Raw genomic sequence first — 25,955 nt, forward strand, 5'->3', positions numbered from 1 at the left:
AGGCTTTAACCCACTGAGCCACCCAGGCACCCCAGCTTCACCTATGAAACCACAACCATAATCATGATGTAGAACATTTCCTTCACCCCTCAAAAGTTCTGTTGTGCCCTTTTGCAGTCAATTCCCTTCTCATGGCCCCAGGCAACCACTGATCTTCTCTGTCACCTTAAATTAGCTTTGCCTGCTTTAGAATTTCTATAAAATGAAATCATACAATACACATTCTTTTGTGTCTAGCTTGTTTATTGTCTTTTTCTGTAGAGTCTATTTATGTTTACATGTGTGTCATAGTTTATACATCATATTTTAGATACCTGTGGAAAATAACAAGACAAGCAAGATATAACAATGGCTCACAAATTCCACTTACTATTAGCTATCTCAGGTGTAGTGTAACTCAAAATGAACTATTTTTAATATATCTTTTCCAAGTTCTGAAAATTGGACTATTAAAAAGTATAAAGACCCTGGAATAGCTTTTCATTATTGAGATGTCTTTTATAATTCACTTGTTTCCCATTGGAGAAGTTTAGTTTCTAAAGTCAGTTCCCAGAGCTGGCTTATTTATACGAGCCTGTTGACACCAGCTTGAATCATCTGCTGTCACTTATACACACCTCTCCTGAAAATAGTCCCGTCCCTTTGTGTCTTGTGGAGCTTGGAGTAAAAAGGACCATTGGAATATTGTGTCCTGCAGGTGTAGGAAAGGGATGCTGAGAAGGCTCTCACACCAGATGTCCCCTCAGCTCAAAGGGGAGAGAATCACGTTCCATAGGGTCCAAGTCTCCTGCCACCCGATCATAGATTCCTCTTGAGTCCTCATATGTCTCCCCAAGCCAGCAGGGGTCGCAGGGGCCCTGGCAAACAAAGGTGGAGTTGGAACCATAGAAAGATGCCCTATGGGTCATCATTACAGCTCTGCGAGGGATACACACTCCTACTCAACTTCCCAGAAAAAAAAAGCTTTAGTTTCTAATTATGGGGGGATCCAACAAATACAAAGAGGAGAGCGATTATAGTGAGCCTCCATCATGAACCTCCTGTGCCCATCACCTAACCTCAAGAATACTGACCGTTGGTTGATCTTGGTTTATCAATATCTCCATCTTTTCTCCATCTCCTAACCTCACTAACTAGTTATTTTTAAGAAAGTCTAAGATATCTCATGATTTCTGTCAGAAAAATAATTTAAATGTCAGAAATATGAAACTTTTAAAAATGCATGATTTAGGGAATTGGAGTGGAATGTGAGTCAGGATTCTGTTCATCCTATAAATGTCAAAATTTGCATCAAAATAAAAGGCAATAAAGACAATGTAGAGTGGTCCTTACTGGAGATGTGCTTTGTCCTAGGATTGGGAGGAAAGAGTTGTTTTACCTCAGCAAACTTTAGAGCTGATTTGCCCTTGGGCCAAATACAGCCTGCTGCTTGTTTTCATACCGCCTGGGGCTAAGAATGGTTTTTCATATTTTAACTGATGGCAAAATATCAAATGAAGAATATTTATGACACATGAAAATTATATGAAGTTTAAATTTCAGTGTCTAAAAATAAAGTTTTCTTGGAACTTAGCCACACTTTTTCATTTATGTATTGTCTGTGGCTGCTTTTACATGACAGCAGCTGAGCTGAGTAGTTTCAAAGAGGACAGCATGTCCTGCGATGCCCAAAGGATTTACTCTCTGGACCTTTACAGAGAAAGTGTGCAGACTGCATCTCTCTGCTTCAGAGGGCACGTGTGGTTCAGCACCACGGACAGCATTGTAATGCACATTTTTTTCCACGCTTGTGAGAACAGTGCCCCATCTGGGACAGAGCTACAGAGGGAAATCCTTGGCCCAGAGGTCCCAAAGCATCAGCCAAGGCCACACAGAAAGTCAAGCGTTCTGTGCCACCCCCCTTACAGTAGGTGGTGGTAGTTGATAGACAAAGGGTCCATTGTTCTTGCCTTGCCCAGTCACCATCCTCACTTCCCTCGGACTTTCTGTTCCTCTCTTACTCAGTCCAGTGGATGGCCCCTACTCTCTGATGCCATGGCTGGACAGTCTGATTAGCATAGTCTTTCCCCTGCCTCAGTCGTCCAGCAATAAATATGTGACCAAAGCTAGACTAATAGAGTGTGAGCTCTGGAACTTTAGAGCTATTGGAAAAGAGACACTCTCTTGCTCTGAAGGTTACCAGTCTAACAGGATACAAACCTGCATTTTCTAAGGACATCTCTAGGGAGGAAACTCTGGGTCCACCTGGGTACAGCCTTGAGTCTATTTTGTTCCTTGACTTTTCAATTGAGTGGGCTAAAGACGTATTTCTCTATATCTGTCTGCTTAACCAGTGTAGTGGAGAAGGCTAATTATCCAGCAAAATGCATAGCTTCCTTCTTCCATGGTAATAGAAGTTTGGTGAGGCATACAGCTGCCAAGCTGGACTATATTTCTTAGTCTCCTTTACAGTTAGGTGACCATTTGACTGTGTTTTCATCAGGGAAGGAGTAGAGTGTACCATGTCTGGGCCTGGGCCATAAGCCAGGGTTGTACCTTCATCACACTCTCTTTTTCCCTCTCCCACCAGTTGAAACCCACAGTGAACTAGCCTATCTATGCAAACTTGAACAATGCACTAGAGGGTGGCAGAGGAACGCAGTGGAAAGAACTTGAGCTCTGGAATAACATTGTGCAACAGGGTCACTCACCTGCTATGTGAGAAGGAAATAGGATTGTAGCCAGGCCTTTGTGTTATGGCATCTAGCTTACCCTTAACTAATACGAACAGTAGGAGGTGGGTTTCTGCCACTAGCCAGGAAAGACTTCTGCTGCTACAAATCACCTCACCATTGGTACTTCATCGTAGAGGGGTCCCCAGGCTCCAGTTGGGGCATACAGTCTTTCGACCTCATCATACAGGTGTCCAGGAAAAGCCATATCTTCCTCTTCAAGATGTGTGAAACCTGGAGTTGGAAGGGATGATCAGGGTACCTGTCCAGATGTCAGGGGTATATATGAGCAGAGGAAGCTCTGATATGGTCATGACTCACCTCGGGGATAAGACACCTCCTCCAGTGTTGGTGGTAGCTGGGGGCTGAAGTTCTTCATGGAGTGGTAATATGGTTCTACATCCATTGTGCTAACCTGTCAACAGCCCGTCCCCCCCCCCCAAAAAAAAACCAGGTAAAATCTTTTCTATCCTCTGGCTCCATAATCCAATGTTTACCCTGAAGTTAATAACAGAATGTTAGTCTGCAGTTCCCTGTCAGCAGAACTTTTGAGAATATCCCCACTCACCGTGGAGCTTCGAGTGTCCCTGTCTCCAGTCCACTGGCTGTCCTCATATTCATTCTTGACTCGGTCCTCCTCCGACCTTCCAGGACAGAGATATGGAGGGCAGCTGGGTGTTGACTCTGACACCTCTCATCCCCAAACCTCCTTTCTCAGAGCCTTTCTTTTTTTTTTTTTTTTAAGATTTTGTTTATTTATTTGACAGACAGAGATCACAAGTAGGCAGAGAGGAAGGCAGAGAGAGAGAGAGAGGAGGAAGCAGGCTGTCCACAGAGCAGAGAGCCCGATGCGGGGCTCGATCCCAGAACCCTGGGATCATGACCTGAGCCGAAGGCAGAGGCTTTAACCCACTGAGCCACCAGGCGTCCCCCTCAGAGCCTTTCTTATGGAAAAATATTCCTACTTACCCTGCCTCTGTCTTCTCTGAGATGCCTGAGGAAAGTAGGGGGAAAGGGATCAGAGACACCCCTCCTCTGGCCAAACACGCCCTGGGAGACTAATACGGAGCAGCCCCAGGTCTCTCTGTCACCGTTGGGCCAATATCCCTGTGGGGGAAGAATGGTCTCTCCTCACCTTCAGCAAGACGCCTCAGTCTCCGCTGCCAGAGGAATCCCCCAACACAGGAGATGTTAGAAAGCAGCAAAAGACCCCCAACAGCAAACAGCACAGGCATCAGGGGCAGTCCTGAGGGTCCTGGGGGAAGAATGTATCTCTCAGTGAATGCAAAACAATTGGCTCTAGGCCCCAGGCAGCATTCTCTGAGAAAGCCCAATTCTGACTAAGCAAAGCCCTTCTTCATAGATCAAGGAAGGACATGGGCAGAGATTTCCAGGTCCACTCCTTCTTGCCACCTCAGGGCAGGTGGCTTCTTTCAAAAGTCAAACCACTAACAGTGGTTCCTACCTTTGAGTGAGCCCTGTGTGTAGACTGAGATGGGAGCTCCAGCTGGGCATTCAAGACCTCTTCCCATGTGTTCAGCCTTGCTCATCAACCCATAGACCCTGGTATTGGACCCCTCAGCCACACAAACTAACCAGTGGAGTTGTTTCCAGAATCACTGAGCCAAAGCCACACCCCTAAACCTTGGAAGAGTCAAATGTCTGTCCTTAAATGCCCTGTATTCTCACCTGATTTTCTTCTCAAATGACTTCCCCTTTGCACAAACTTCCATTCAAGGTAATATTGGAGTCCTCTGCCATATCCCTAAGGACAAGACTAAATCCTTCTCAGCAGACATCTGCTCAGCATCCATCTCCCCATCTTCCACTAACAGCACTCATTTTCCTTTGAAGAAATAACCCCTTCCTCACTCTTGAGCTGTATATTCCCACAGATCTCCATGGAGGACACGTGGACCTCACTGGCTACTAAGAGCACCCATTCCTCTTTCCACAGTGATCAGTTCAGACCCATCCAGCATTTGGCCCAACATAGATTTTTGCCAGAACATTTAGGACACTTCTTTGCTGGCTGCTGAGAAGTGGAACAAAGTTGGAGGTATGTGGAGCGGCGTAGGTACTTCTTTGCCCTCTTGATGAAAGAATCTGAGAAGGAAGCCATTGGCGATGAAGGTAAAGTTGAGAGAGAGTGAGAAATAGGTCCTTCGTGAAAATCATGAGCACCTATTGGAGTTTTCAACCTCACAAGCCAAGCAATTCTTTTTATTGTGCACAAAAGCTGAATTTCTGTCACTTGGAACCTTCTTCTCAGGCTTTGAAGGGGGATTGTTAGCAAAATGGTTGTAATTCTTTCCCTGTAACTACACTCTTTTTTTTAAAGATTTTTATTTACTTATTTGACAGACAGAGATCACAAGTAGGCAGAGAGGCAGGCAGAGAGAGAGATGGGAAGCAGGCTCCCTGGCGAGCAGAGAGCCCAACGTGGGGCTTGATCCCAGGACCCCAGGATCACGACCTGAGCCAAAGGCAGAGGCTTTGAGCCACCGAGGGGGCCCATGTAACTACACTCTTGAGTAGTCCCCTTCCACACTGAGTCTGAGTTGAGACATGTCACTTGTTTCAGCCCGTAAGACAATATCAAATGTGACAGAATCAGGAGCTCGAAAGTGTTTGCCCAGTCCTGCTGCTCTTGGGATTCCTGTGACCACCTCATGTGAACAAGTCACGGAGAGATATGTGACCCAAATATTTCCATTGTCCCAACCAAGAACCAGATTGTTAGATATGTGAGGAGGAGGCCATCCTAGATCAACTGGTCCTAGCCGAGCCTCCTGCTACCTCTATCCCAGACCAGAACTGTTCAGCCACTCATAGAATCAAGAGAAACTACGGTTGTTATGATAAGTTTCAAGAGAAACTATGGTTGTTATGATAAGTGTTTTATTTTGCATCAAAAGCCAAATGATACAGGAGCACCTGGGTGGTGCAGTCAGTTAAGCATCTGACTCTTGGTTTCAGCTCACGATCTCAGGGTCGTGAGATCGAGTACCGCTTGGGGCTCCATGAGTGCCCATGTCCAGGCCTGTCTCAGCCCTGTGTGGGGTTCTGCCTCGGGCCCCCACCTCTGGTTCCATGCTTAGTGGGGAATCTGCTTAAGATTCTCTGATTTTCCCTCTCCCTGCTTGCTCTCTCTCTCTGTAATATAAATAAATTAATCTCTCTCTCTCTCTCTTTAAGTCAACTGATACAGCTCTACACAGGGCATAGAATCAGCTAATTCTTTCAGAATTAAACTGAATTAGGCAGAGAGAAACTGTGTCACATCCAGAAAGAGAAAGAACTTAGGATGTGTATAAGGGACAGAGCTAAGTCTTAAGCAGCTGTGGCCACATACAGAGAGAGGGATATTCAAGGGATTGAAAACTTACCTTCAGGCTGCTCTGTCGGCAGCTGGTAGTCAGGCTCTCCAGAAGGCTTGTCTAGACCTGCGGGGGTGGATATAGTGATTGTGAATTAACACCAAGAATCTGGGTAAGCCTTAAATATTTCAGAGTTTCCTATTAAGCTTTTCAACCCATTTTGAGGTACTGATTTCTGGCTTCTTAGGAATACTTCAGAGACCTGCAAATTGCTGAATAATGGCAATACTATTAATAGCCATCCTAATGCCAATAATAATAACGATGATGAAGATGATGATTGTTGTTGATGAGTGCTTTATGGTATGGAAGATCATTTTAACCCAAATTATCAATGTTGGAGGGTTGACCAAAAAAGACACTGGGCCCTCAGAATGTCTTAATTGAGGTATTAGTTCTAGAGCAAGCAAATGAGCGTGCTTTATGCTTTAGTACTTAGAGGGAAGACGGTAATGGAGGAAAGAAAGAGGAGGAATGGGAGAAGTTCCTTACTTCCATTAGGAAGAAGGCTGCTCTGTCAGGAAGGGAAAGACAGAAAGAGGGAGCTTTAATGGGGCAAAGTAAACAGAAGTTGAGCAGAGGGCATTTTTCTAAATCAGTGTTTATATACACTTATTTTATACAGGTCCCCATTCTAAGCACTGTAGATAGATTAATTTATTTAATCCTCACAACTGACTGAGAGAGACCTTACTTTCAGTAACAGGTACAGATATCTGAGATACCTTATTTTTAGACACCGAGGCTCGAAAATGTTAAGTAACTTGCCCAGGGTCTCACGACTAGGAAGCGACAGGGCTGGGACATGAATCCCGGCTTACCTAAACCAGTCTCTGTGTGATGAGCCACTCAAACGTTCTCATTAGTCATATGAAGGAATTTGTCCCTTTCATCAAAGTTGCTGAATTTATTGGCATCAAGTTGCCCGTAATATTCCCTAACTTCCCCTTAATGCCTGTAGGGTTAGTAGTAATGCCCTCTGTCGTTCCTGATACGGGCATAGTTGTGTCTTCTCTCTTTTTCCCCTTGATTTGCTTTATAAAGGTTATTTGACATTTTCAAAGCAACAGCTTTTGTTCTCATTGATTTTTCTCTATGGTTTTTCTGTTTTCTAGTTCATTGATTTTTGTTCTTTATTATTTCCTCCCTTCTGTTTACTTTGCGTTTAATTTGCTCTTCTTCTTTAAATTTCTTAAGATGGAAATTAAGCATCAGTCTGAAACCTTTTTAAAAATCTAAACGAGCACTTAATTTTATAAATGTTCTGCTCACACTGCTTTAGCTGCACCCCATAATTTCCATGTTTTCCTTCCACTGAATACAAATGTTTTTCTAATTTCCCTTCGTCATTAACCACGTTCAGACAGAATCGTTTAGTGGCTAAAAACTGGTTCCTGGAGTTCATCCGCCTGAGTTGCAGTCTCATCTCTACCTCCTTCTAGCTGTGTGAGCCTCAGCACTTTGCTTAGCCTTTTTGGTCTTCAGTGCCTTCATCTGTAAAAAGGGAATAGTATCTACATCCCTGTATTACCTCATAAGTCCCCTGAGGAGCTCTGCAACCTGCTCAAGATTGTCCCTTCCCACCTGGGGTTGTGATAGTGATCTGGGACCCCTTGTCAGTTACTCCGCTGTCCCCTAGGGCATTGCTGGCCAGCAGCCAGACTCTGTATCGTGTAGAGGGCTGCAGTCCAGTCAGGGTGAAGGTGGTGGCCTCTGGTGGTAGGACATCCACGTAGAGGAACCCTGAAGTCTCCAGTGCCTCATATCTGCATGAAAAGGAGAGTAGTCATTCGGGGAGGTGCCCCAGCCCTGCTGGCTGCCATCTCTTCCCGCTCTGATGGGGACCCACCTGATCTGGAACCTCTGTGGCAAACCCCCATCAAAGCCAGGTTTCCATTCCAACCCCACTGAATACGGGGTCATGCTCACAACCTTTAATCCTGTTGGGGGATCTGGGCGGCCTTTGAGGAAAAGGACGAGGGGAGCAGTCAGAGGCTACAAAAGGAGATTCCTTCCAGGTTTTTCTAAGAATGATTTTAAATATATAGCCAATTCTTTGAATTAGTGGTGGTTATGTTCTACAAAGTTGCTATTAACACTGAATTACAGAACATCAAATCATTACTTCTGGGGGAAATGCAGTTAGGTTCCTGTGAACCTCCTGTCACAACATTTTCATCAACCAATCAATACATGACCTTGTTTTTTTGTGTTTCTGTCTAAGACACCTTATTTAATGTATCTTACTGATTCATTAACATTGAACTCACTGCCAAACAGTGTTATAATTCGTGTTTGAATGAAGCTTATCCAACAGAAGTGTTTTTTCCCTATCCTTAGGAACTCCAGACAGCACATCAGCACTATGGCTAAGGCCCACTTTAAATAGCAAAATCACTAACAAAAAGCACAAAAATGCAAAAAAATGTGGGACTAAATAGGCTACAAAGAGGACATTTCCTTATAGTGTAAAAGCTGGAACAAGAAAGCAGAGTGTCACCCGTTCTAACCCAACCGAAAATGCGTTCATTGCGTGACTCAATTTTTTTTATCTGCTCTGTACATATTCCCGAATGACCAAGAAAGCAGCATGAGTATCAATTTGGGGGTTACAAATAAACTTTAGCATGTAGGCAAATTTGCAAATAGACTTGACAAATATCAGCACTGGCTGTATATGACATATATTCCTTGTGTGGATTTTTTGGTGCCTATGTCACATTCATTCCTTGTTTCTTCTGGTTGCAGAACCCAGAGTATCCTTTGGAAAACCACTTGTCCACATTCTCAGGCCAGGTACTTCTGATGGAAATGACCCCACTCCTTGTAGGAGAGATACATGACTGAGCCAAGCCAACCAGGCTGTCGCCTTCCCTGACCACAGGGTTGATTCAGGGGTGGGATGGGACCTGAGTAGAGCCAATAAATCTTAAGTCTAATAATTTCATTCCACTGTTAGGAAGAGAAAAAAATTTCATTTCCCCTGGGAAGTCTAACAGCCTCTATGAAAATCCTTAGAATAAAGCCAACACAGAAAAGCAGACCTAAGAGTCAGATAGTTCTTGATGATAGCTGAACCTAAATCCAGCAACTCCTGACAACCTACTTTTTGATTACTTGGGCCAATAATTCCCCCCACTTCTTTTCCTTGTTGTGGGGTTCCCTGAAAGATCCAGTCTCCACTAGTATTTTCAAGGCAGGCTGAAACTCCATCTCCGTTCATAAACACTTCTCAGGTTTGGGGAACACTGCCTTTCTGGACCAACCAGAGACTTGCAGATTGACCCAGGGAGCATCTGCCCGACACCCTCACAGCCCACTCCCACCATACTGATGCTGACGAGTTGAATGTTGGTGCGATCTGAGCCAAGGGTGTTGGTGGCTGTGCAAGTGAAGAGGGCATAGTCCTGGGCTGCAGACACATTGGCAATGGTCAGGAGACTGCTGTGGACGCCACCCTGGTGGTATGTGTGCTCTGTGTACCTGGGTGGGGGGAAGTGGGGCAGAGATTCAGGAAAGGTAACTGGGGTTGGGGGACCAAAGTTAGGACTAGTGTGCTCCCTGGCTAGGCCTTGACTCACCTGGGATCCTGGAGATCCAGAGGGACTCCATTTTTGGTCCAAGTGAAGATGATGTTGGGGACACCTCGGGCACGACAGTGGAGGGTGGCAGAACTGGTGCTGTCTCCAGCTGCAGCCACCTTAGTTAGGGGAGTGGGGTGCTCCACCTGGGGGGGAACTAGAAGGGGTTGTTGGCCAAATGAGGTATGTGGAAGGATATGAGAGATGTGAGCTTAGTGGAGGCCTTAAAATCAGAGTTTGGGTGTTACTCACATCTAACAACAAGTCGGACCAGTCCTCGGGCTGGAGGGGCCACTCCATTGTCCACAATGCACTGGTAAGCACCAGCCTGGGCCAGTTTGGCATGGTGAATTCGAAGACGCCCTGTGGCTCCTTTTGACATTTTCTCCATGTCATCCAGGCTCTGGTCCTCCTCCTCTTCTCCCTTGAGGCACAAGATACAGGAGATGCCCCCCCAAGTCTGGCCCCAGCCTCATTCTCCCCCAAACTGGGTCCATCCTTATTCTCCCAGACACAATCGTCCTCCACAGATCTAGCAAAGAAAACATTCCCCCATCTATCCATATCCATCTATCCACGCATCTGATCATTCATTCATGGGCCCATTCATTCATCCACCAATCGAGAAAACTATTCACCCATTCATTTACCCAATCATTCATGCTCAGAATGATCTATCTACCCATCCACCATCTATTTAACCATCCATCTCTGCATCGATTTATTCATTTATCTATCTATTCATCTACTTCTCCTTCATCCTTTTGTGCATTCACCCATTCATTTATCTTCCTTCTGCCCTCCACCTATCCACCCTTCCATCTCTCTACCCATTAACCCCTTCTATTTACTCATACATGCACATACCCATAAGTACATGCAAATGTTCATCAGTTCATCTAACTACTACTGTTTATTCATCTCTCCATTGACCCATGCATCCATCCATCCAACTGCCTATCCATCCATCCATCCATCCATCCATCCATCCATCCATCATACTTCCACAGACATCTTTCCACTGATGGTGTATTTTTTAAAAGATTTTATTTATTTATTTGACAGAGAGAGAGATCACAAGTAGGCAGAGAGGCAGGCAGAGAGAGAGGGGGAAGCAGGCTCCTCACTGAGCAGAGAGCCCAATGCAGGGCTCGATCCCAAGACCCTGAGATCATGACCCGAGCCAAAGGCAGAGGCTCAACCCACTGAGCCATCCAGGTGCCCTACTAATGGTGTATTTATCTATCCATGTACCCTCTAATCTAGTCAATTTATATATTCATTTCTCTCATTCAACTATTTAGTCACTCATCTATTCATCATTTATCCATTCACTTGTCTGTTTGTCCATATGTTCTTCCCTCCATTTATACACCATCTACCTACCTATCCATCCACCTGCCCACCCATGCATTTGTTTACCTACCCACTCATGTACCCATCCATCTGCCATTCAACGGTTAGTCTTCAGAGGATGTCCCAACAAATATATCATTATATAGGATCATACAGTTGTGATCCTTCCCCCCAAGGAGCTCACAGTCAAGAAACCACATCCACCAGCCTCCACCTCCATTGACCAAAGGTCAGATCCTTACCAGCCTCTCCCAGCTGAACATCTCTGGAAGGATGGGATTGGCATCAACGGTGCAGACTATGTCCACAGAACCCCCAATATTCACCTCAGTTGGGTCCTGGAGAGCTCGGATAGTGGGAGCATCTGGAGAGGCAAGGGGTTGGGGAAGGCACTTATGCCATACAGATGATGGTGGGAGAAGCCCCCAGGTGGGAGAGGTGTCTTAGAGATGCTCAGAAAAGTCACAGGTATGCAGTCTGCCCTTTATGAAGAGCACTTGGAGTAAAGCTCTCAGGGTTAGTGAGGCATTCCCCCACCCTCTACCGTACTGCACCTCTGTGGTGACAAGAGGAGGTCTGGTGGACTTCCTGGATCTTCCACAGTGGGTTTGGCTTCCTTCCTTTTTTTTTTTTAAAGATTTTATTTATTTATTTGACAGAGATCACAAGTAGGCAGAGGGGCAGGCAGAGAGAGAGAGAGGGGTAAGTAGGCTCCCCGCTGAACAGAGAGCCTGATGTGGGGCTGGATCCCAGGACCCTGAGATCATGACCTGAGCTGAAGGCAGAGGCTTAACCCCCTGAGCCACCCAGGTGCCCCCCCTTTTTTTGAGAGAGAGAGGGAGAGAGTTCCTGCATACACAGAGCTCATGTGTGCAGAGGGAGAGGGAGAGAGAATCTGAAGTCTTAAGCAGGCTCCACCTTGAGCACAGAGGAGCCAGGGCTCAATCTCAGGACCCTGAGATCATGATCTGAGCTGAAATCAAAAGTCAGATGCCTGGCTGACTGACCCGCCCAGGCACCCCAGGGCTTCCTGATGAGACTGAGTCCCATGTAGGTGGCCCCCGTCTGAGCAGATTCCACATAGGGTCTCTCTAGTAGGCAGGGTTCCCAAAGTGGAAATGACTCCATTACAGTGGAGGCTCTCAAATTGAGAGGCTTTAGGATGAGTGGACATCCCTAGGTAGGCAGAGCTTCCACAAGACGAGATTCCACATTGGGCAAGAGTCCCTGAGTGGGTGTGGTTAGCAGGGGGGCGGGGTTCCCAGAACTCCCTAGTTTCCTAGGGTGATGATGGAGCCTCACAGTGTACATCCAGCCGCACTAGAGTTTCAGCGGTGCCTTCCGAGTTCTGGCAATGCAGCTGATAGAGGCCGTCGTCAGCGCGGGTCACATTCCATAGTTGCAGGGCTCCACCAGACAGGATGCGATGCCGCGGGCCGCCAGCTGGGGGAGGTCAGTGTGAGGAGCCTGACTCTCCCGTGTGGGAGACCTGCACCCCTTTCTGTGGCCTCTCCACGCACCTGGGCTGAGGCGGTAGCCCCGGAAGGTCCAGTTGAAGGTCTCAGGGGCAGGGTTGGCAGACACAGACACCGGCAGCAGTGCCTCGCCCTGCTCCACCGCGGTCACCACAAACACTTGCTCTCCCAGGAACTCTGGAGGGTCTGTGGGAAGGGCGCCACCGGGAGTCAAGATTGTTGTCAAGGTTGGGGCCTGGGATGGATTTGAGATCAGGTATAAGGGTTAAAGTTGGAGTCATGACTAGATTGAAGATTGTGAACAAGGTACTCAGAGCTGAGCTCAGCTATTAGGTTCAGGATAGAGGTTAGGATCTAGCTTAGGAAGAAAGTAAAGGCTGCAGTCAGGTTAAAAGATGGAGAGAACGCCTCCAGAGCAAGATGGCTAAGGAGCAGGAGACCGAAATATCAGACCTCAGGAGTTCAGCTACATAGTTATCAAACCATTCTGAACACCTACAAACTCAACAGGAGATAGAAGAGAGGAAGAGCAGCAATTCTAGGAACAGAAAACCAACCGCTTTCCAGAAGGTAGGACATGCGGAGAAGCGAATCCAAAATTATATACAGGAAGATAGACCTGGGGTGGGGGCGGGGGAGGGCCAGGTCCTGGCAAGTGGTGGAGCGGCAGAGCATAAAATTGGAATAAATAAAATCTTTAAAAAAAAAGAAAAGAAAAGAAATAAACAAGAAAGTTCTCAAATACACAACCTAACCCTACCCCTAAAGGAGCTGGAGAAAGAACAGCAAAGAAAACCTAAACCCATCAGGAGATGAGAAGTAATAAGGATCAGAGCAGAAATCAATGGAATAGAAACCAAAAGAAAAGTAGAACAAATCAATGAAACTAAGAGCTGGTTCTCTGAAAGAATTAATGAGATTGATAAAGCCCTGGCCAGACTTATCAAAAAGAAAAGAGAAAGGACCCAAATTAATAAAATCATGAATGAAAGAGGAGAGATCACAACTAACACCAAAGAAATACAAACAATTATAAGAACATATTATAAACATATTACTATACACCAGCAAATTTGACAATCTGGAAGAAATGGATGCATTCCTAGAGACCTATATGCTACCAAAACTGAACCAGGAAGAAATAGAAAACCTGAACAGACCCATAACCAGTAAGAAGATTGAAGCAGTCATCAAAAATCTCCCAAAAAGCAAGATCCCAGGGCCAGATGGCTTCCCAGAGGAATTCTATCAAACATTGATTTTTTTTTTTAGATTTTATTTATTTATTTGACAGAGATCACAAGTAGGCAGAGAAGCAGGCAGAGGGAGAGGAGGAAGCAGGCTCCCCGCCGAGCAGAAAGCCCAAGGCGGGGCTCGATCCCAGGACCCTGGGATCATGACCTGAGCTGAAGGCAGAGGCTTTAACCCACTGAGCCACCCAGGCGCCCCTCTACCAAACAGTTAAAGAAGAATTAGTACCTATTCTTCTGAAACTGTTCCAAAAAATAGAAATGGAAGGAAAACTTCCAAACTCATTTTATGAGGCCAGCATTACCTTAATCCCAAAACCAGACAAAGACCCCATCATAAATGAGAATTACAGACCAATATCCTTGATGAACATGGATGCAAAAATTCTCACCAAAATATAGCCAATGGGATCTAATAGAACATTAAAAGGATTATTCACCACGACCAAGTGGGATTTATTCCTGGGCTGCAAGGTTGGTTCAACATCTGCAAATCAATCAATGTGATACAATACATCAATAAAAGAAAGAACAATAACCATATGATACTCTCAATAGATGCTGAAAAAGTGTTTAACAAAATTCTTGATCAAAACTCTTCACAGTGTAGGCATAGAAGGTACATATCACAATATCATCAAAGCCATCTATGAAAAACCCACAACAAATATGATTCTCAATGGAGAAAAACTGAGAGTTTTTCCCCTAAGGTCAGGAATATGGCAGGGATGTCCACTATCACCACTGCTATTCAATATAGTACTAGAAGTCCTAGCCTCAGCAATCAGACAACAAAAAGAAATAAAAGGCAACTGAGTTGGCAAAGAAGAAGTCAAACTCTCACTTTTTGCAGATGATATGATACTTTATGTGGAAAACCCAAAGACTCCACTCCAAAACTACTAGAACTCATATAGGATTTCAGTAAAGTGTCAGGATATGAAATCAATGCACGGAAATCAGTTGCATTTCTATACACCAACAGCAACACAGAAGAAAGAGAAATTAAGCAGTCCATCCCATTTACAATTGCACCCAAAACCATAAAATACCTAAGTATAAACCTAATCAAAGAGGCAAAGAATCTGTACTCAGAAAACTATAAAGTACTCATGGAAGAAATTGAGGAAGACACAAAGAAATGGAAAAACATTCCATGCTCATGGATTGGAAGAACAAATATTGTGAAAATGTCTACGTTACCTAAAGCAATCTACACATTTAATGAATCCCTATCAAAATACCATCAATTTTTTTCAAAGAAATGAAACAAATAATCCTAAAATTTATGTGGAACCAGAAAAGCTCCCAAATAGCCATAGGAATGTTGAAAAAGAAAACCAAAGGTGGTAGCATCACAATTCCAGACTTCAAGTTCTATTACAAAGCTGTCATCATCAAGACAGTATGGTACTAGCAAAAAAACAGACACATAGATCAATGGAACAGAATAGAGAGCCCAGAAAGGGACCCTCAACTCTATGGTCAACTAATCCTCAACAAAGCAGGAAAGAATGTCCAATGGAAAAAAAGTCGCTTCAATGAATGGTGCTGGGAATATTGGACAGCCACATGCAGAGAATAAAACTGGACCATTTCCTTATACTGCACACACAAAAATAGACTCCAAATAGATGAAAGTCCTCAATGTGAGATAGGAATCCATCAAAATCCTTGAGGAGAACACAGGTAGAAACCTCTTCAACCTCAGCCTCAGCAACTTCTTCCTAGAAACATCACCAAAGGCAAGGGAAACGAGGACAAAAATGAACTATTGAGACTTCATCAAGATAAAAAGCTTTTGCACAGCAAAGGAAACAGTCAACAAAACCAAAGGACAACTGAAAGAATGGGAGAAGATATTCACAAATGACATATCAGAAAAGGGGCTAGTATCCAAAATCTATAAAGAACTTATCAAACTCAACACCCAAAGAACAAATAATCCAATCAAGAAATGGGCAGAAGACATGAACAGTAGAAGACATGAACATGAATTTTGGCAAAGAAGACATCCAAAAGGCCAACAGACACAAGAAAAATTGCTCAACATCACTCGGCATCAAGGAAATACAAATCAAAACCACAATAAGTTACCACCTCACACCGGTCAGAATGGCTAATATTAACAAGTCAGGAAATGGAGACACCTGGATGGCTCAGTGGGTTAAGCCGCTGCCTTTGGCTCAGGTCATGATCTCAGGGTCATGGGATCGAGTCCCGCATCAGGCTCTCTGCTCAGCAGGGAGCCTGCTTCCCTCTCTTTCTCTCTGCCTGCCTCTCTGCCTACTTGTGATCTCTCTCTGTCAAATAAATAAATAATAAAATCTTAAAAAAAAAAAGTCAGGAAATGACAGATCTTGGCAAGGATGCAGAAAAAGGGGAACCCTTCTAGACTTGGTGGGAATGCAAGCTCGTGCAGCCACTCTGGAAAACAGTATGGAGATTCCTCAAAAAAGTTAAAACTAGAGCTATCCTATGACCCAGCAATCACCCTACTGGGTATTTACCCTAAAGATACAAATGTAGTGATCCGAAGGGGTACATGCACCTGAATGTTTATAGCAGCAATGTCCACAATAGCCAAACTATGGAAAGAACTTAGATGTCCACCAACAGATGAATGGATAAAGAAGATGCGGTAATATACATACAATGGAATACTATGCAGCCATCAAAAGGAACAAAATCTTGCCATTTGCAACGATGTGGATGGAACTAGAGGATATTATGTTAAGTGAAATAAATCAATCAGAAAAAGACAATTATCCTATGATCTCACTGATATGAGGAATTTGAGAGGCAGGAAGGAGGGTCATGAGGGGTAGGGAGGGGAAAAAATGAAACAAGATGAGCTCGGGAGGGAGACAAACCATAAGACTTAACCTCATGAAACAAACTGAGGGTTGCTGGGGGTGTGGAGAGGTAGGGATAGGGTGGCTGGGTTATGGACACTGGGGAAGGTATGTGCTATAGTGAGTGCTGTGAAATGTGTAAGCCTGATGATCCACAGACCTGTACCCCTGGGGCAAATAATACATTACACGTTATTTTTTTTAAATGCCAAAAAAAAAAAAAAAAGTTGGAGAGAAGTTCAGGAGGGTTCACAGCAGGGGTTAGAATAGAAGACAAAGCAAAATAGAGGTTGAGCAGGATAGGAATTGGTGTAGACCAGGGCCCATGATAAGGATCAGGAAAGTTTCAGGCTTTAGAATGGAGATAAAGGACTGTGTCAAGGTGAAGACCCAAGTAGTATAAGGTCGGGAGGGAATCAAGAGGGGTTCTACATACACAACACGTTGAGGCGGTAGAAGGCACTCATGGTTTCCCGTAGTTCAGGGCTGTGGGCTTGGCAAGTTACTCGGTGGCCGTGGTCTTGGGATGACATTCTCAGAAGGACACTCCTAGCTGCTGCAGAGCCTTTGAATGGGGCACTACGGGGTGCTGTGGCCACGCTCTCCAGCCTGTGGCCGGAGCAGGGGTGGTAGGGTAAGGTCAGGGCTAGCGCAGAGATGGAATCAGAGCCAGAGGAGTACTAGGTACAGGACAGGACACCAGCCAGGGGTGGGGAGGAGGGCACGAACGTGGAGGGGCGTGACCAGAACCAGACAGAGGAGGGGCCACTGGTGCTCTCACCTCTCCCCTTCCTTGTCCCACGATAAGTTGACGGGAGGATTGCTGCTAACACTGATGCAAGTCAAGTTTAATGCATCCCCTGGGCGCAGAGCTGTGGCGTTGGCCAAGATCGTCACGTTTGTGGGAGGAACTTCAAGAACGGGCCAGAAGAGCAAGACTCAGAGCCTGCATCCGCCTTGCCTAGATCCCAGGCTCTGCAGCAGCGTCCTGGCTCTCGGTATCCACTGTCCCCGAGTCTGGCTCTGGCTTAGTTCCCTGCCGCGACCAAGCCCTCCCCCAGACCCTGGCTGAGAGCGCCCTCACACTGCACCACAAGCTGCGTGGATGCGCTGAGTTGACCCGCCTTGCATGTGAACTTCGCCTGGTTGTCCGATGGACCCGTGATCAGTACAAGCTCTCGGGAGAACGTGCTCCCTGACTTCTCCAGACTTCCCAGCTGCACCCGCCGCGGCTCCTGGGGCGGCCGCGGTTCGGTCACCGTCCGGGAGTCCTGAGGACAAACACTGACTGGGGGACCGCGTAGGCCTGCCATTCCCCCCAGAAACAGCCCCATTCGTGTGATGAGGAAAAGGGGCCTCCTTCCCCTGGCACCCAGCTAAGGTAGAGGAATGGGGACTAGAATAGAGCACCTCCCACCAGGGTCCCCAGAGCCTATCCTGGGTCATCAGAGCCCTGAAGTTTTGCGGTGGGAACCCACCTCCAGTCCCACGCCCCACCCCTGGGCCCCGCCTTCTCGGCTCTCTGGAGGCCAGCAATGGTTGGTGCCCCCTGCCGACCTTCCCCTCCACTCCTCAAAATCCATTCCAACTAAGCAAACAACCACACGCCAGGAAAGTCCCATGGAATCCCCAAGCCTTTCCCAGAATTTCTTCATCTTTTCCTATCCTTAGTTCTTTTTCTTAAAATTCCCACTTTCTCCCCAAATTTCCTTCGACTGTTCCCTTAATTTCATAGTCTTTCACAGATTTCTGAATCTTTCCCCACTATTCCCTTATTACACTAGTCTTTTTTTTTTTTTAAGATTTTATTTATTTATTTGACAGACAGAGATCACAAGTAGGCAGAGAGGCAGGCAGAGAGAAAGGGAAGCAGGTTCCCTACTGAGCAGAGAGCCAGATGCGGGGCTCAATCCCAGGACCCTGGGATCATGACCTGAGCGGAAGGCAGAGGCTTTAACTAACCCACTGAGCCACCCAGGTGCCCCTTACACTAGTCTTTTACTAGAATCCTTTGTATTGACCAAATTCTTGGCATTTTCCCCGAACTCCATCCAATTAAATTTCATTTCTATAATTCCTAGTCTTTCCCCTGGAATTTTCACTAGCCCCCTAAGTTCCCAGGATTTTCTCAGAATTCGGTCAGAATTTATTTTATTTTATTTTATTCTAGTCAAGGTTTTTTTTTTTAAGATTTTATTTATTCATTTGACAGACAGAGATCACAAGTAAACAGAGGGAGTAGGAGGGAAGGAAACAGGCTCCCTGCTGAGCAGAGAGCCCGATGCGATGCGGGGCTTGATCCTGGGACCCTGAGATCATGACCTAAGCTGAAGGCAGAGGCTTTAACCCACTGAGCCACCCAGGAGCCCCAAGGTTTTTTGTTTTTTGTTTTTAAGATTTTATTTATTTATGTATTTACCAGAGAGCGAGCAAGAGAGAGAGAGAGGGAGAGAGAGAAAGAGAGCTCGAGAATACAAGCAGTGGGGGTGGCAGGCAGAGGGAGAAGCAGGCTCCTTGCTGATCAGGGATCCTGACTCAATCCCAGGACCTTGAGATCATGACCTGAGCCAAAGGCAGATGCTTAACCGACTAAGCCACCCAGGTGTCCTGAATTTCTTTTAATTTTAATGGAATTTCACTTTCTTACCTCCAAATCCCATGAACGCAATTTTATATTGATAAATTTTCGAATGTTCCGTGGAATAACTAGTCTCTCCCCCAAATTTCTAGCCTTTGCCCATGATTGTCCTGGGACCTGGAATACTTAGTCTTTCCCTAAAATTCCAGCCATTTCATCTGAATCCCTAAGATTTAACCAGAATTTCCTTTACTTTTGATAAAATTAATTGCCTTTTCTCCAGAATTCCCTATCCTCATCTAGAATACCTTCCTTTTTCCTAGAATTCTCACTGTTTTCCCAGAATTCCCAGAATTTTCCTAGGATTCCGTTTCATCCTCATGACATTTGTGTCTTTTCCAATTCCCTACCAAAACTCAAATTCTTCAGTATTTTTCAAGAAATTCACATTTTTCCAACATTTCCCAAGACTCTGGAGGAGATAAAAGGGCTCTGTCTTCTCCACCCCCACCCCGCAGCCCTTTCTGGCCACCTCCATAAACCCTTGTTTGGCACAAACCTTGAGCCAGGTAAGAGAGGGTTCTGGGTTGCCTCCAATGGCCAAACACACCAGCCTCACTCGAGTCCCAGCCCGGAGGCGTTGTCCCTCTGGGGGGCCCTCTATCCACAACTTCTGGGCAGGATCTGTGAGGAAAGCAGGAAGAGTGGCTTTTCTCTCTGGGTTGGGCCTGAGGGTTGGGGGGAGGGTCTCTAAGGAATGGGGCACCCCCAGGGGCAAGGGTGGAGGCTCACATTTCACATTCAGGGTGAGTGACTTCTTGAAGGTCTCTTTGGTGAAGGCCTCGCTAAAGGCCTCACACGTGAGAGTCAAACCATTGTCCTCTCGCCGCACCAGGAACGTGAGGTTGGACATGGAGATGTGGCCGCCATGCAGGCCCTGCCAAGGAGCGAGCTTCAGACTTGGCAACAACAGTACTCCCATCCCCGGTACCCTAGGTCTGGGCTCACCCCAGACCCTAGCAAGGACACAGAAAGCATCTCCACCCCCTCCTCTGTGAGACCCTGGAGGCCAGACCCAGTCACCCAGGCTGCCAGGCCCATCCTCTCCCAGATCCAGGAGTCGTGCCCTCGGCTCCCTCCTCCCTCAGACCCAGGAGTCTGGCCACTGCCTCACATCCATGACCATCTCTTCCGTGGGCACCAGCTGCCGCCAGCCCAGCCACCATCGCAACAGGACCCGTGGGCGACTGGACTTGGTGACGCAGGAGAGCGAAACGTTCTTGTTCTCAGACTGGGATGCGGATCCCAAGATGGTAATGGCACTGGGGGGGACTGCAGGGACGACGGGCAGAGAAGAGACGTGAAACTTGGCTGGATGCCTCACAGACCGGCCCCGACAGGGGACTGGGGACAGATGACAAGGTCTTTGGCATCAGATAGGCATGATTTGGGGCACAAACAGATGGTTCTCTGGGGCACGGAGTGACAGATGGGCAGCTGGGATCAGGACTCACAGGTGACCTGCAGCGTGACCCCGCGTTCCTGGATCCCCGCAGATACGCTGTTTTGGGCCTCACAGCTGAGCCTCGCTCCGTGGTCTTCCGGTCGCACGGTCATCACCAGCATGCTACGGGCCACCGCCTCAGCATGCTCTGTGCCCCACGCTGTGGACATGGGCTGGCCATTCTGGAGAGAGAGCCGTGCTGCTCAGGGACAGCTCCTCCCCCCACCACCCCGCTGCCCCTCCCATCCCCAGGCCCACCTCTGCCCTCACCTTCAGCCACTGCAGTGTGGCTGGTGGATTTCCCCCTCGGGCCACACACAGTAGCTCCAAGCTCTGTCCTGCCCGCACGTGCCCCTCGTCCAGGCCTGGCCATTCAATGACAGGGGGTCCTGGGGGGACTGGGAAGCAGCAATCACTCAGTGGGATTGGGAGCCCATCCATTCTTTCCAGACCCCACAATTTGCCCCTGAAACCCCATGTTTCTCCTTGATAACCTGAGCCTTCCATAATCCCTGCACTCCCCCAGGACTCCCTAATTCCTGCTTCCCATCCTCTGTGCCCACAGTTGACTCAGTTCCCCACTTACACAGAACATTCATGGTGACTGAGACCCGGATAGGGGTGTCCAATGCTGGGCTGGACGCCTCACAGACCAGTAGCTGCCCATTATCTGAGCTCTGGGGTGTCACCCTGGGGTGAGAAGTTGGGGTTCTAGAGTCAGAGTCATCGTCTGAAATTTGGGGACTCAGGGAGCAGAGGTGGGGGACCCCAGGTTCCCACACCTGGTCTAAGTCTCTCTGCTGATTTCCTCTAGGATCTAGAATTCCATGGAAGAGATCTTGGGGGGGGTGGTCAGCAGTGAAAATTGGGATTCCAGAGGCCCACTCCTGGCCAAAATCCTTGTACTTGATACTCTGGAACTAGTTTTGGAGGGTCGTTGCGAAAAATTAGGTCCCAGATATTCATGCCTGACTCAGTCTCCATGTTTGGAGTTCTCACGGAGAAACTCCGCAGGCTGAGGGGAGGGCATCACAAATTTCATACCTGGCTGTGGCCTCCGTGGTGAAGAGCTTCTCCTGGGACCCCGCATTCACATTAGCAGAGGCGTCAGAAACTGTTTGTCCGCCTTGAGGCAACAAGAGGGCTAGAGGGTTGCCACGTTCCCCCCAAGGCTGATTCTGGGGAGAATGGCCTGGAAATCCTCAGGGTGGACACAGTGCCCCCTCCCTCCTGGTTCCAGGGGAAAAGCTCCAGCTCGGTTCCTCCACACATTCAGGCCTCCCTGAATGCTGGAGGTCCTGGGCCTCACCCTTGCCCTCACCACCTGGCTGGGTTGAGTCACCCACCCCCATCACTCTGCTTCTTGCTTCTGCACCCATGATGACACCCATATCTCCGTCTGGAGCCTCAGCCTCTTCCCTGAGTCCCAGACTGCCAGTCCTGCGATCTCTCCCTGTAGGTTCCCTCCCATTCCAGGGTCTCACATTGGCCTCAACATCTCCTCAAGTCCGTTCCTGCATCCCCATCGCTCAGGAATATCCTATTTTCTGGGACCGCTAGGAGGACACCCCCTTCCCCATTCCAGGGGCTCCCGCCAGTTCACCCACACTCACTCTGTAAGAAGGTGATGTCGGGTGCTGGCTTTGCATCCCCAGACACGCAGCTGACCACGTACTCCTGCCCAGCGACCCATGTGACTGTGCTCCCTGCCTCGGGGGTCAGCTGGAGCACCTTGGGGGGCACTGGTGAGAAAAGGTGTGGGGTGAGCTCCCACTACTGAGAAAAGGATGAGGGTTTGGGCTTGGAGTCTCAGTGCTTATCAGATGTGCACCCTGGGTCTGGGACTGGGGGCTTGGAATCCTGGGCCCCAGGGTAGGAGAGGGATGGAAATCCGGACGCATGCTTCCTGGGGGTCTCTCACCCATACCCAGGATGGAGAGGATCACTCTGGGAGACACAAGCACAGGTCCTGTCTCTGAGCGGCCGACCTGGCACTCATACTCTGCGTCGTCGCTGAGGTCACACGCTTCAATATGCAGGTGGAATTCACCTGCGGGTGAGACCAGGGGTCGCAGGTTAGGACCTTAGGCAGCCCCTGCTGGTGGTTCAGGGTCTTAGGCCCTGACCCCTTACCTCTACTAGGGTCCCCTTCCAGGTGATACCTCGGGAACCTGGGGATCCTAGGATCCGGGCCCAGGAGTAGCCCATCTTTGGCCCATTGCACCGCACTGCCGGGGGCGCTGACCCCACACCGCAGCTCAGCAGCAGCCCCCTCCACAACCGTCAAGTTTTCAGGCAGAGCCCAGAAGCCTCGCGGGGCTGAGGCAGGAAGCGGCAACTGGGCCAGGCCTGGGGACACAGGGGTGTCAGCAGGAGAGGGAAGAGGGGTCAGTCTGGAGAACATGAATGGAAAAGGAGGGCCACTTCGCGCTGAGTCACAGGGCCAGGATCCCACTCACCTGTGGTCAGCAGCCCCATGAGGAGCAGGGGACCCCTGACAGGTATCCTCAGAGCCATCTCGGGTCCTCTGCTGTGGCTCCCAAAGGGTCCACTGCCTGCCTCCTCTCTCTGTTTCTGTCTTTCGATGGGCCCTTCTCCCCTACGTCTCTGGCTTTTCTTATTGTCTCTCTTCATCCATTTGTCTCCTCTTTCTCTGTGTTCTTCTCTTCCCGTGAGTCGGTCTCTCTGTCTCTCTCCTTTCCTCCTCTTCAGTCTCACCCTTCTTCTCCCCTGCCCCCTCCACCCCTGCTCTCCTCTCACCATTCACAGCCCCTCAGGGAGGAGAGCAGCTCAGAGTGCAGCAGGCTCCCAGAGGCCAGGAGAGTGAGGAGGCTAATGTGGTCCGTGGCCCAGAGACCCAGACCCTGCCTCCCCCAGCTGCCGTCCCAAGTCTCCAGCTCCAGGCCTCTGCCCAGCAGCCTCCTCCCAGCCCAGCTGGGGCATGAAATCCCCTGTCAGCACATGCCAGGAACATTCCACGGTGCCTCCCCAGTCCCCATGACCCCAAGGGCCTGGCTGGGGCCAGGGATAAGGGGCAGCCGGTCAGACCCAGGTGGACAGCTGGACCCAGTGTGGGGTTAGGACTCCCCAGCTCTTCCCTCCCCTGGCACATGACCTTGGCAAGTCTCTACCTTCCCAGAGTAGACATGTCCTCATTGCCATCAGGGGTCTCTGGGGGAGAGTGTGCAAGAGCGAGTCTGAGAGACTGTGGGAATGCAGACATCTGTGTGCATATGTGTGTGTGAGTGCAGGAGCATGCATGTGAGCACAGAGAAAGTGAGAGTGAAACATGATCTGTGAAAGTATACGCAAGAGTACGCGTGTGTAAAAGAGTGTCTAAGGTAGACAAGCGTGCAGAGCCATCAGAGTGGGTGGAGGGAAAGGCAGGGTCCAAGACCACTTGCCCTAAGTGGGTATAGGAGAGACCCCTGCTTGGGAGCCCTGTGGCCATGTGAATTCTAGTTCATGGAGCTTCCCTCTGTCTCTCCCTCTCTCCCCCTCCCTCCCTCCATTAGGTGGTTACATCTCAGGCAATCTTCATCTATGTCACTGTCTCTCTTTATGCCTCTATGTGTCTCTGTTTTCTGTCTTTCTTTGTTCTCATCTCTATCCCCCACTCCCCATGCTCTGTTTCTCTCACACACCAGACCCTCAATAAATATTTGTTCGCAGTCAACATGGGACTACACTTCTTTCTTTTATTTGTTTCTCCATCGCTGAGCCCTCCTGGTTGTCACATCTTAGAATTTTATAACCCTAGGCTGCTTGGCCTGCCCTCCCCACCCCAGCGTGCACACACACATAAACACACACACACACACACACACACACACACACTCACACACGGGATAAACTTCTTCTGCCTGCTTATCTCCTGCAGGAATTGGAACTGCTCAGTTTCCTCCCCCCACCCCCCGCCCCCACCCCCACTCCCTTCTCTGGTCCTCCTCCAGGAAGAAGATGAGGCATCTGGCCTGAACCCCCACAGCTCCATCCTTGATGTTCCCTCTAGTCTCTCTTCTTCCTTCCCATTACCGACTCCTCCCCCTCCCTCACATTCCCTCTCCCAACTGCCCCCCCCCCACCACGTCCTGGGGAATGGACTGGATGCAGAGCTGGCCAGTCTGTCAGCAGGGGCTCTCACCAGATGGTGTCCTTCAGGGCCGGGGTGTAGAGCTGTCAGTTGCTGGGACCTTTAATTAGCACAAACCTTCCACCATCCACCTTGGCTGTTTTCCTTCTCTGGATACTCCTGGGGCCTCCCACTCTCCAATTTTCCATGTCTGGGGCCCAAGAGAGCCAGGAAGGGGAAGCAATGTCAGGTGTCTGGAAAAAACAGCCTTACTAACTGACTTCCTCCCCGAGACTCAGGAGTCCTGGCTCCAAGCTCATCTTCTGTCAAAATCCAGGGGCTGGATTCCCCAAACAGAAGCCAGCTCAGGCCCCCAGACCTAGAAGTCTGGGTCCTGAGAACACATCCCTCTCAGACTCAGCAGTCCAAGGCTGAAGCTGCTTCTCCCCAAGGACCCAGGAGTTCAGGCCTCCAACCCTTCCCCCCACCACACACAGGGCTTAGGGCAGATGTTCACTGTCTGTGATTTTCAAATCCTCCTGGGTCCGTGTGGGGGTGAGAGAGATTGGTGGTTAATCCACGGACTCTAAGACTTAAGACCAGATTTTCTGACCCCTGTCCTCCTCTCCCAACTGCACCACGCTGCAGGCAGGAGACCTAATTGAGTCCCCAACACCCCAGAAACTCGCAATTCAGGCCATTAGCTGTTCAGTCAACGGAGGTCTGAATGCCCTATCTTAGAATCCTGGAGTCCAAGCCCCTGCCATTTGGAGAGGCAAGAATCCGAGCTCAGGAACAACAGAGAACCTGAGTGTGGGCCCCCCAGTCCCTGCAGGCTCAGGAACGTCAGACCCAAGGTCCCAGGCCCCCAGGCCCCCCTCGGTCGGCTCGGGGTCCTGCCCACCTGCCCCGCCAGCTGCGCAGCGCACCGGCCGGCCTGCAGCGTGGGAACGCCCCAGCTGGGCGGCATGCAGCCGTCAGGACAAGCTGCGCGGTTCCCAGCCTCCCTGCCTGGCCCCGCTCGGGCACCGACGCCTCCCAGCCGTCGCCCGGCAACCACAGTCGAGTGGGATGAGGGGCTGAGCCTGGACTGCGGGGTCTCGGGGAAGGAAGGGCTGGGGGCCTGGATTCCTGGATCCTTGGACGTGCTTTGGTTTGCAGCAGTAACAAGGCAGGGGAGGGATATTTTGAGC

At 48.6% G+C, this 25,955-nt stretch overlaps 1 protein-coding gene across 1 annotated transcript; it reads right to left on the reverse strand.

Annotated features, from left to right (window-relative positions):
- Nucleotides 1-278: 278 nt before the first annotated feature.
- On the reverse strand, nucleotides 279-23,317 carry NPHS1 (NPHS1 adhesion molecule, nephrin). The gene is made up of 29 exons (XM_045988917.1): nucleotides 23,150-23,317; nucleotides 22,824-23,039; nucleotides 22,618-22,740; nucleotides 22,304-22,432; nucleotides 21,735-21,816; nucleotides 21,277-21,380; nucleotides 20,961-21,088; nucleotides 20,701-20,872; nucleotides 20,361-20,518; nucleotides 19,979-20,123; nucleotides 19,746-19,870; nucleotides 17,693-17,879; nucleotides 17,390-17,519; nucleotides 17,045-17,217; nucleotides 12,549-12,689; nucleotides 12,331-12,471; nucleotides 11,271-11,392; nucleotides 9,925-10,096; nucleotides 9,673-9,829; nucleotides 9,423-9,574; nucleotides 7,941-8,052; nucleotides 7,676-7,857; nucleotides 6,101-6,157; nucleotides 3,847-3,966; nucleotides 3,681-3,705; nucleotides 3,280-3,355; nucleotides 3,033-3,126; nucleotides 2,830-2,945; nucleotides 279-857 (listed from the first exon to the last, which is right to left on the reverse strand). The coding sequence occupies exons 1-29, from the start codon at nucleotides 23,205-23,207 to the stop codon at nucleotides 726-728; spliced, it is 3,729 nt and encodes a 1,242-aa protein (XP_045844873.1). The 5' UTR covers nucleotides 23,208-23,317; the 3' UTR covers nucleotides 279-725.
- Between the last annotated feature and the right edge of the window lie 2,638 nt (nucleotides 23,318-25,955).

The sequence above is a fragment of the Meles meles genome, chromosome 19 (assembly GCF_922984935.1).
Source record: "Meles meles chromosome 19, mMelMel3.1 paternal haplotype, whole genome shotgun sequence".
NCBI lineage: Eukaryota > Metazoa > Chordata > Mammalia > Carnivora > Mustelidae > Meles > Meles meles.

What these genes read in the sequence shown, in the direction of transcription:
- NPHS1 (XM_045988917.1), bottom strand. Translation starts at nt 23,207, where the DNA reads ATGGCTCTGAGGATACCTGTCAGGGGTCCCCTGCTCCTCATGGGGCTG. An exon ending in AGTGCGGCTGGATGTACACT is followed by an intron (nt 11,393 to 12,330) that starts GTGAGGCTCCAT and finishes TTGCCTCTCCAG; the next exon opens with ATGCTCCCACTATCCGAGCT. An exon ending in GGAGGTGTCTTATCCCCGAG is followed by an intron (nt 2,946 to 3,032) that starts GTGAGTCATGAC and finishes TTCCAACTCCAG; the next exon opens with GTTTCACACATCTTGAAGAG.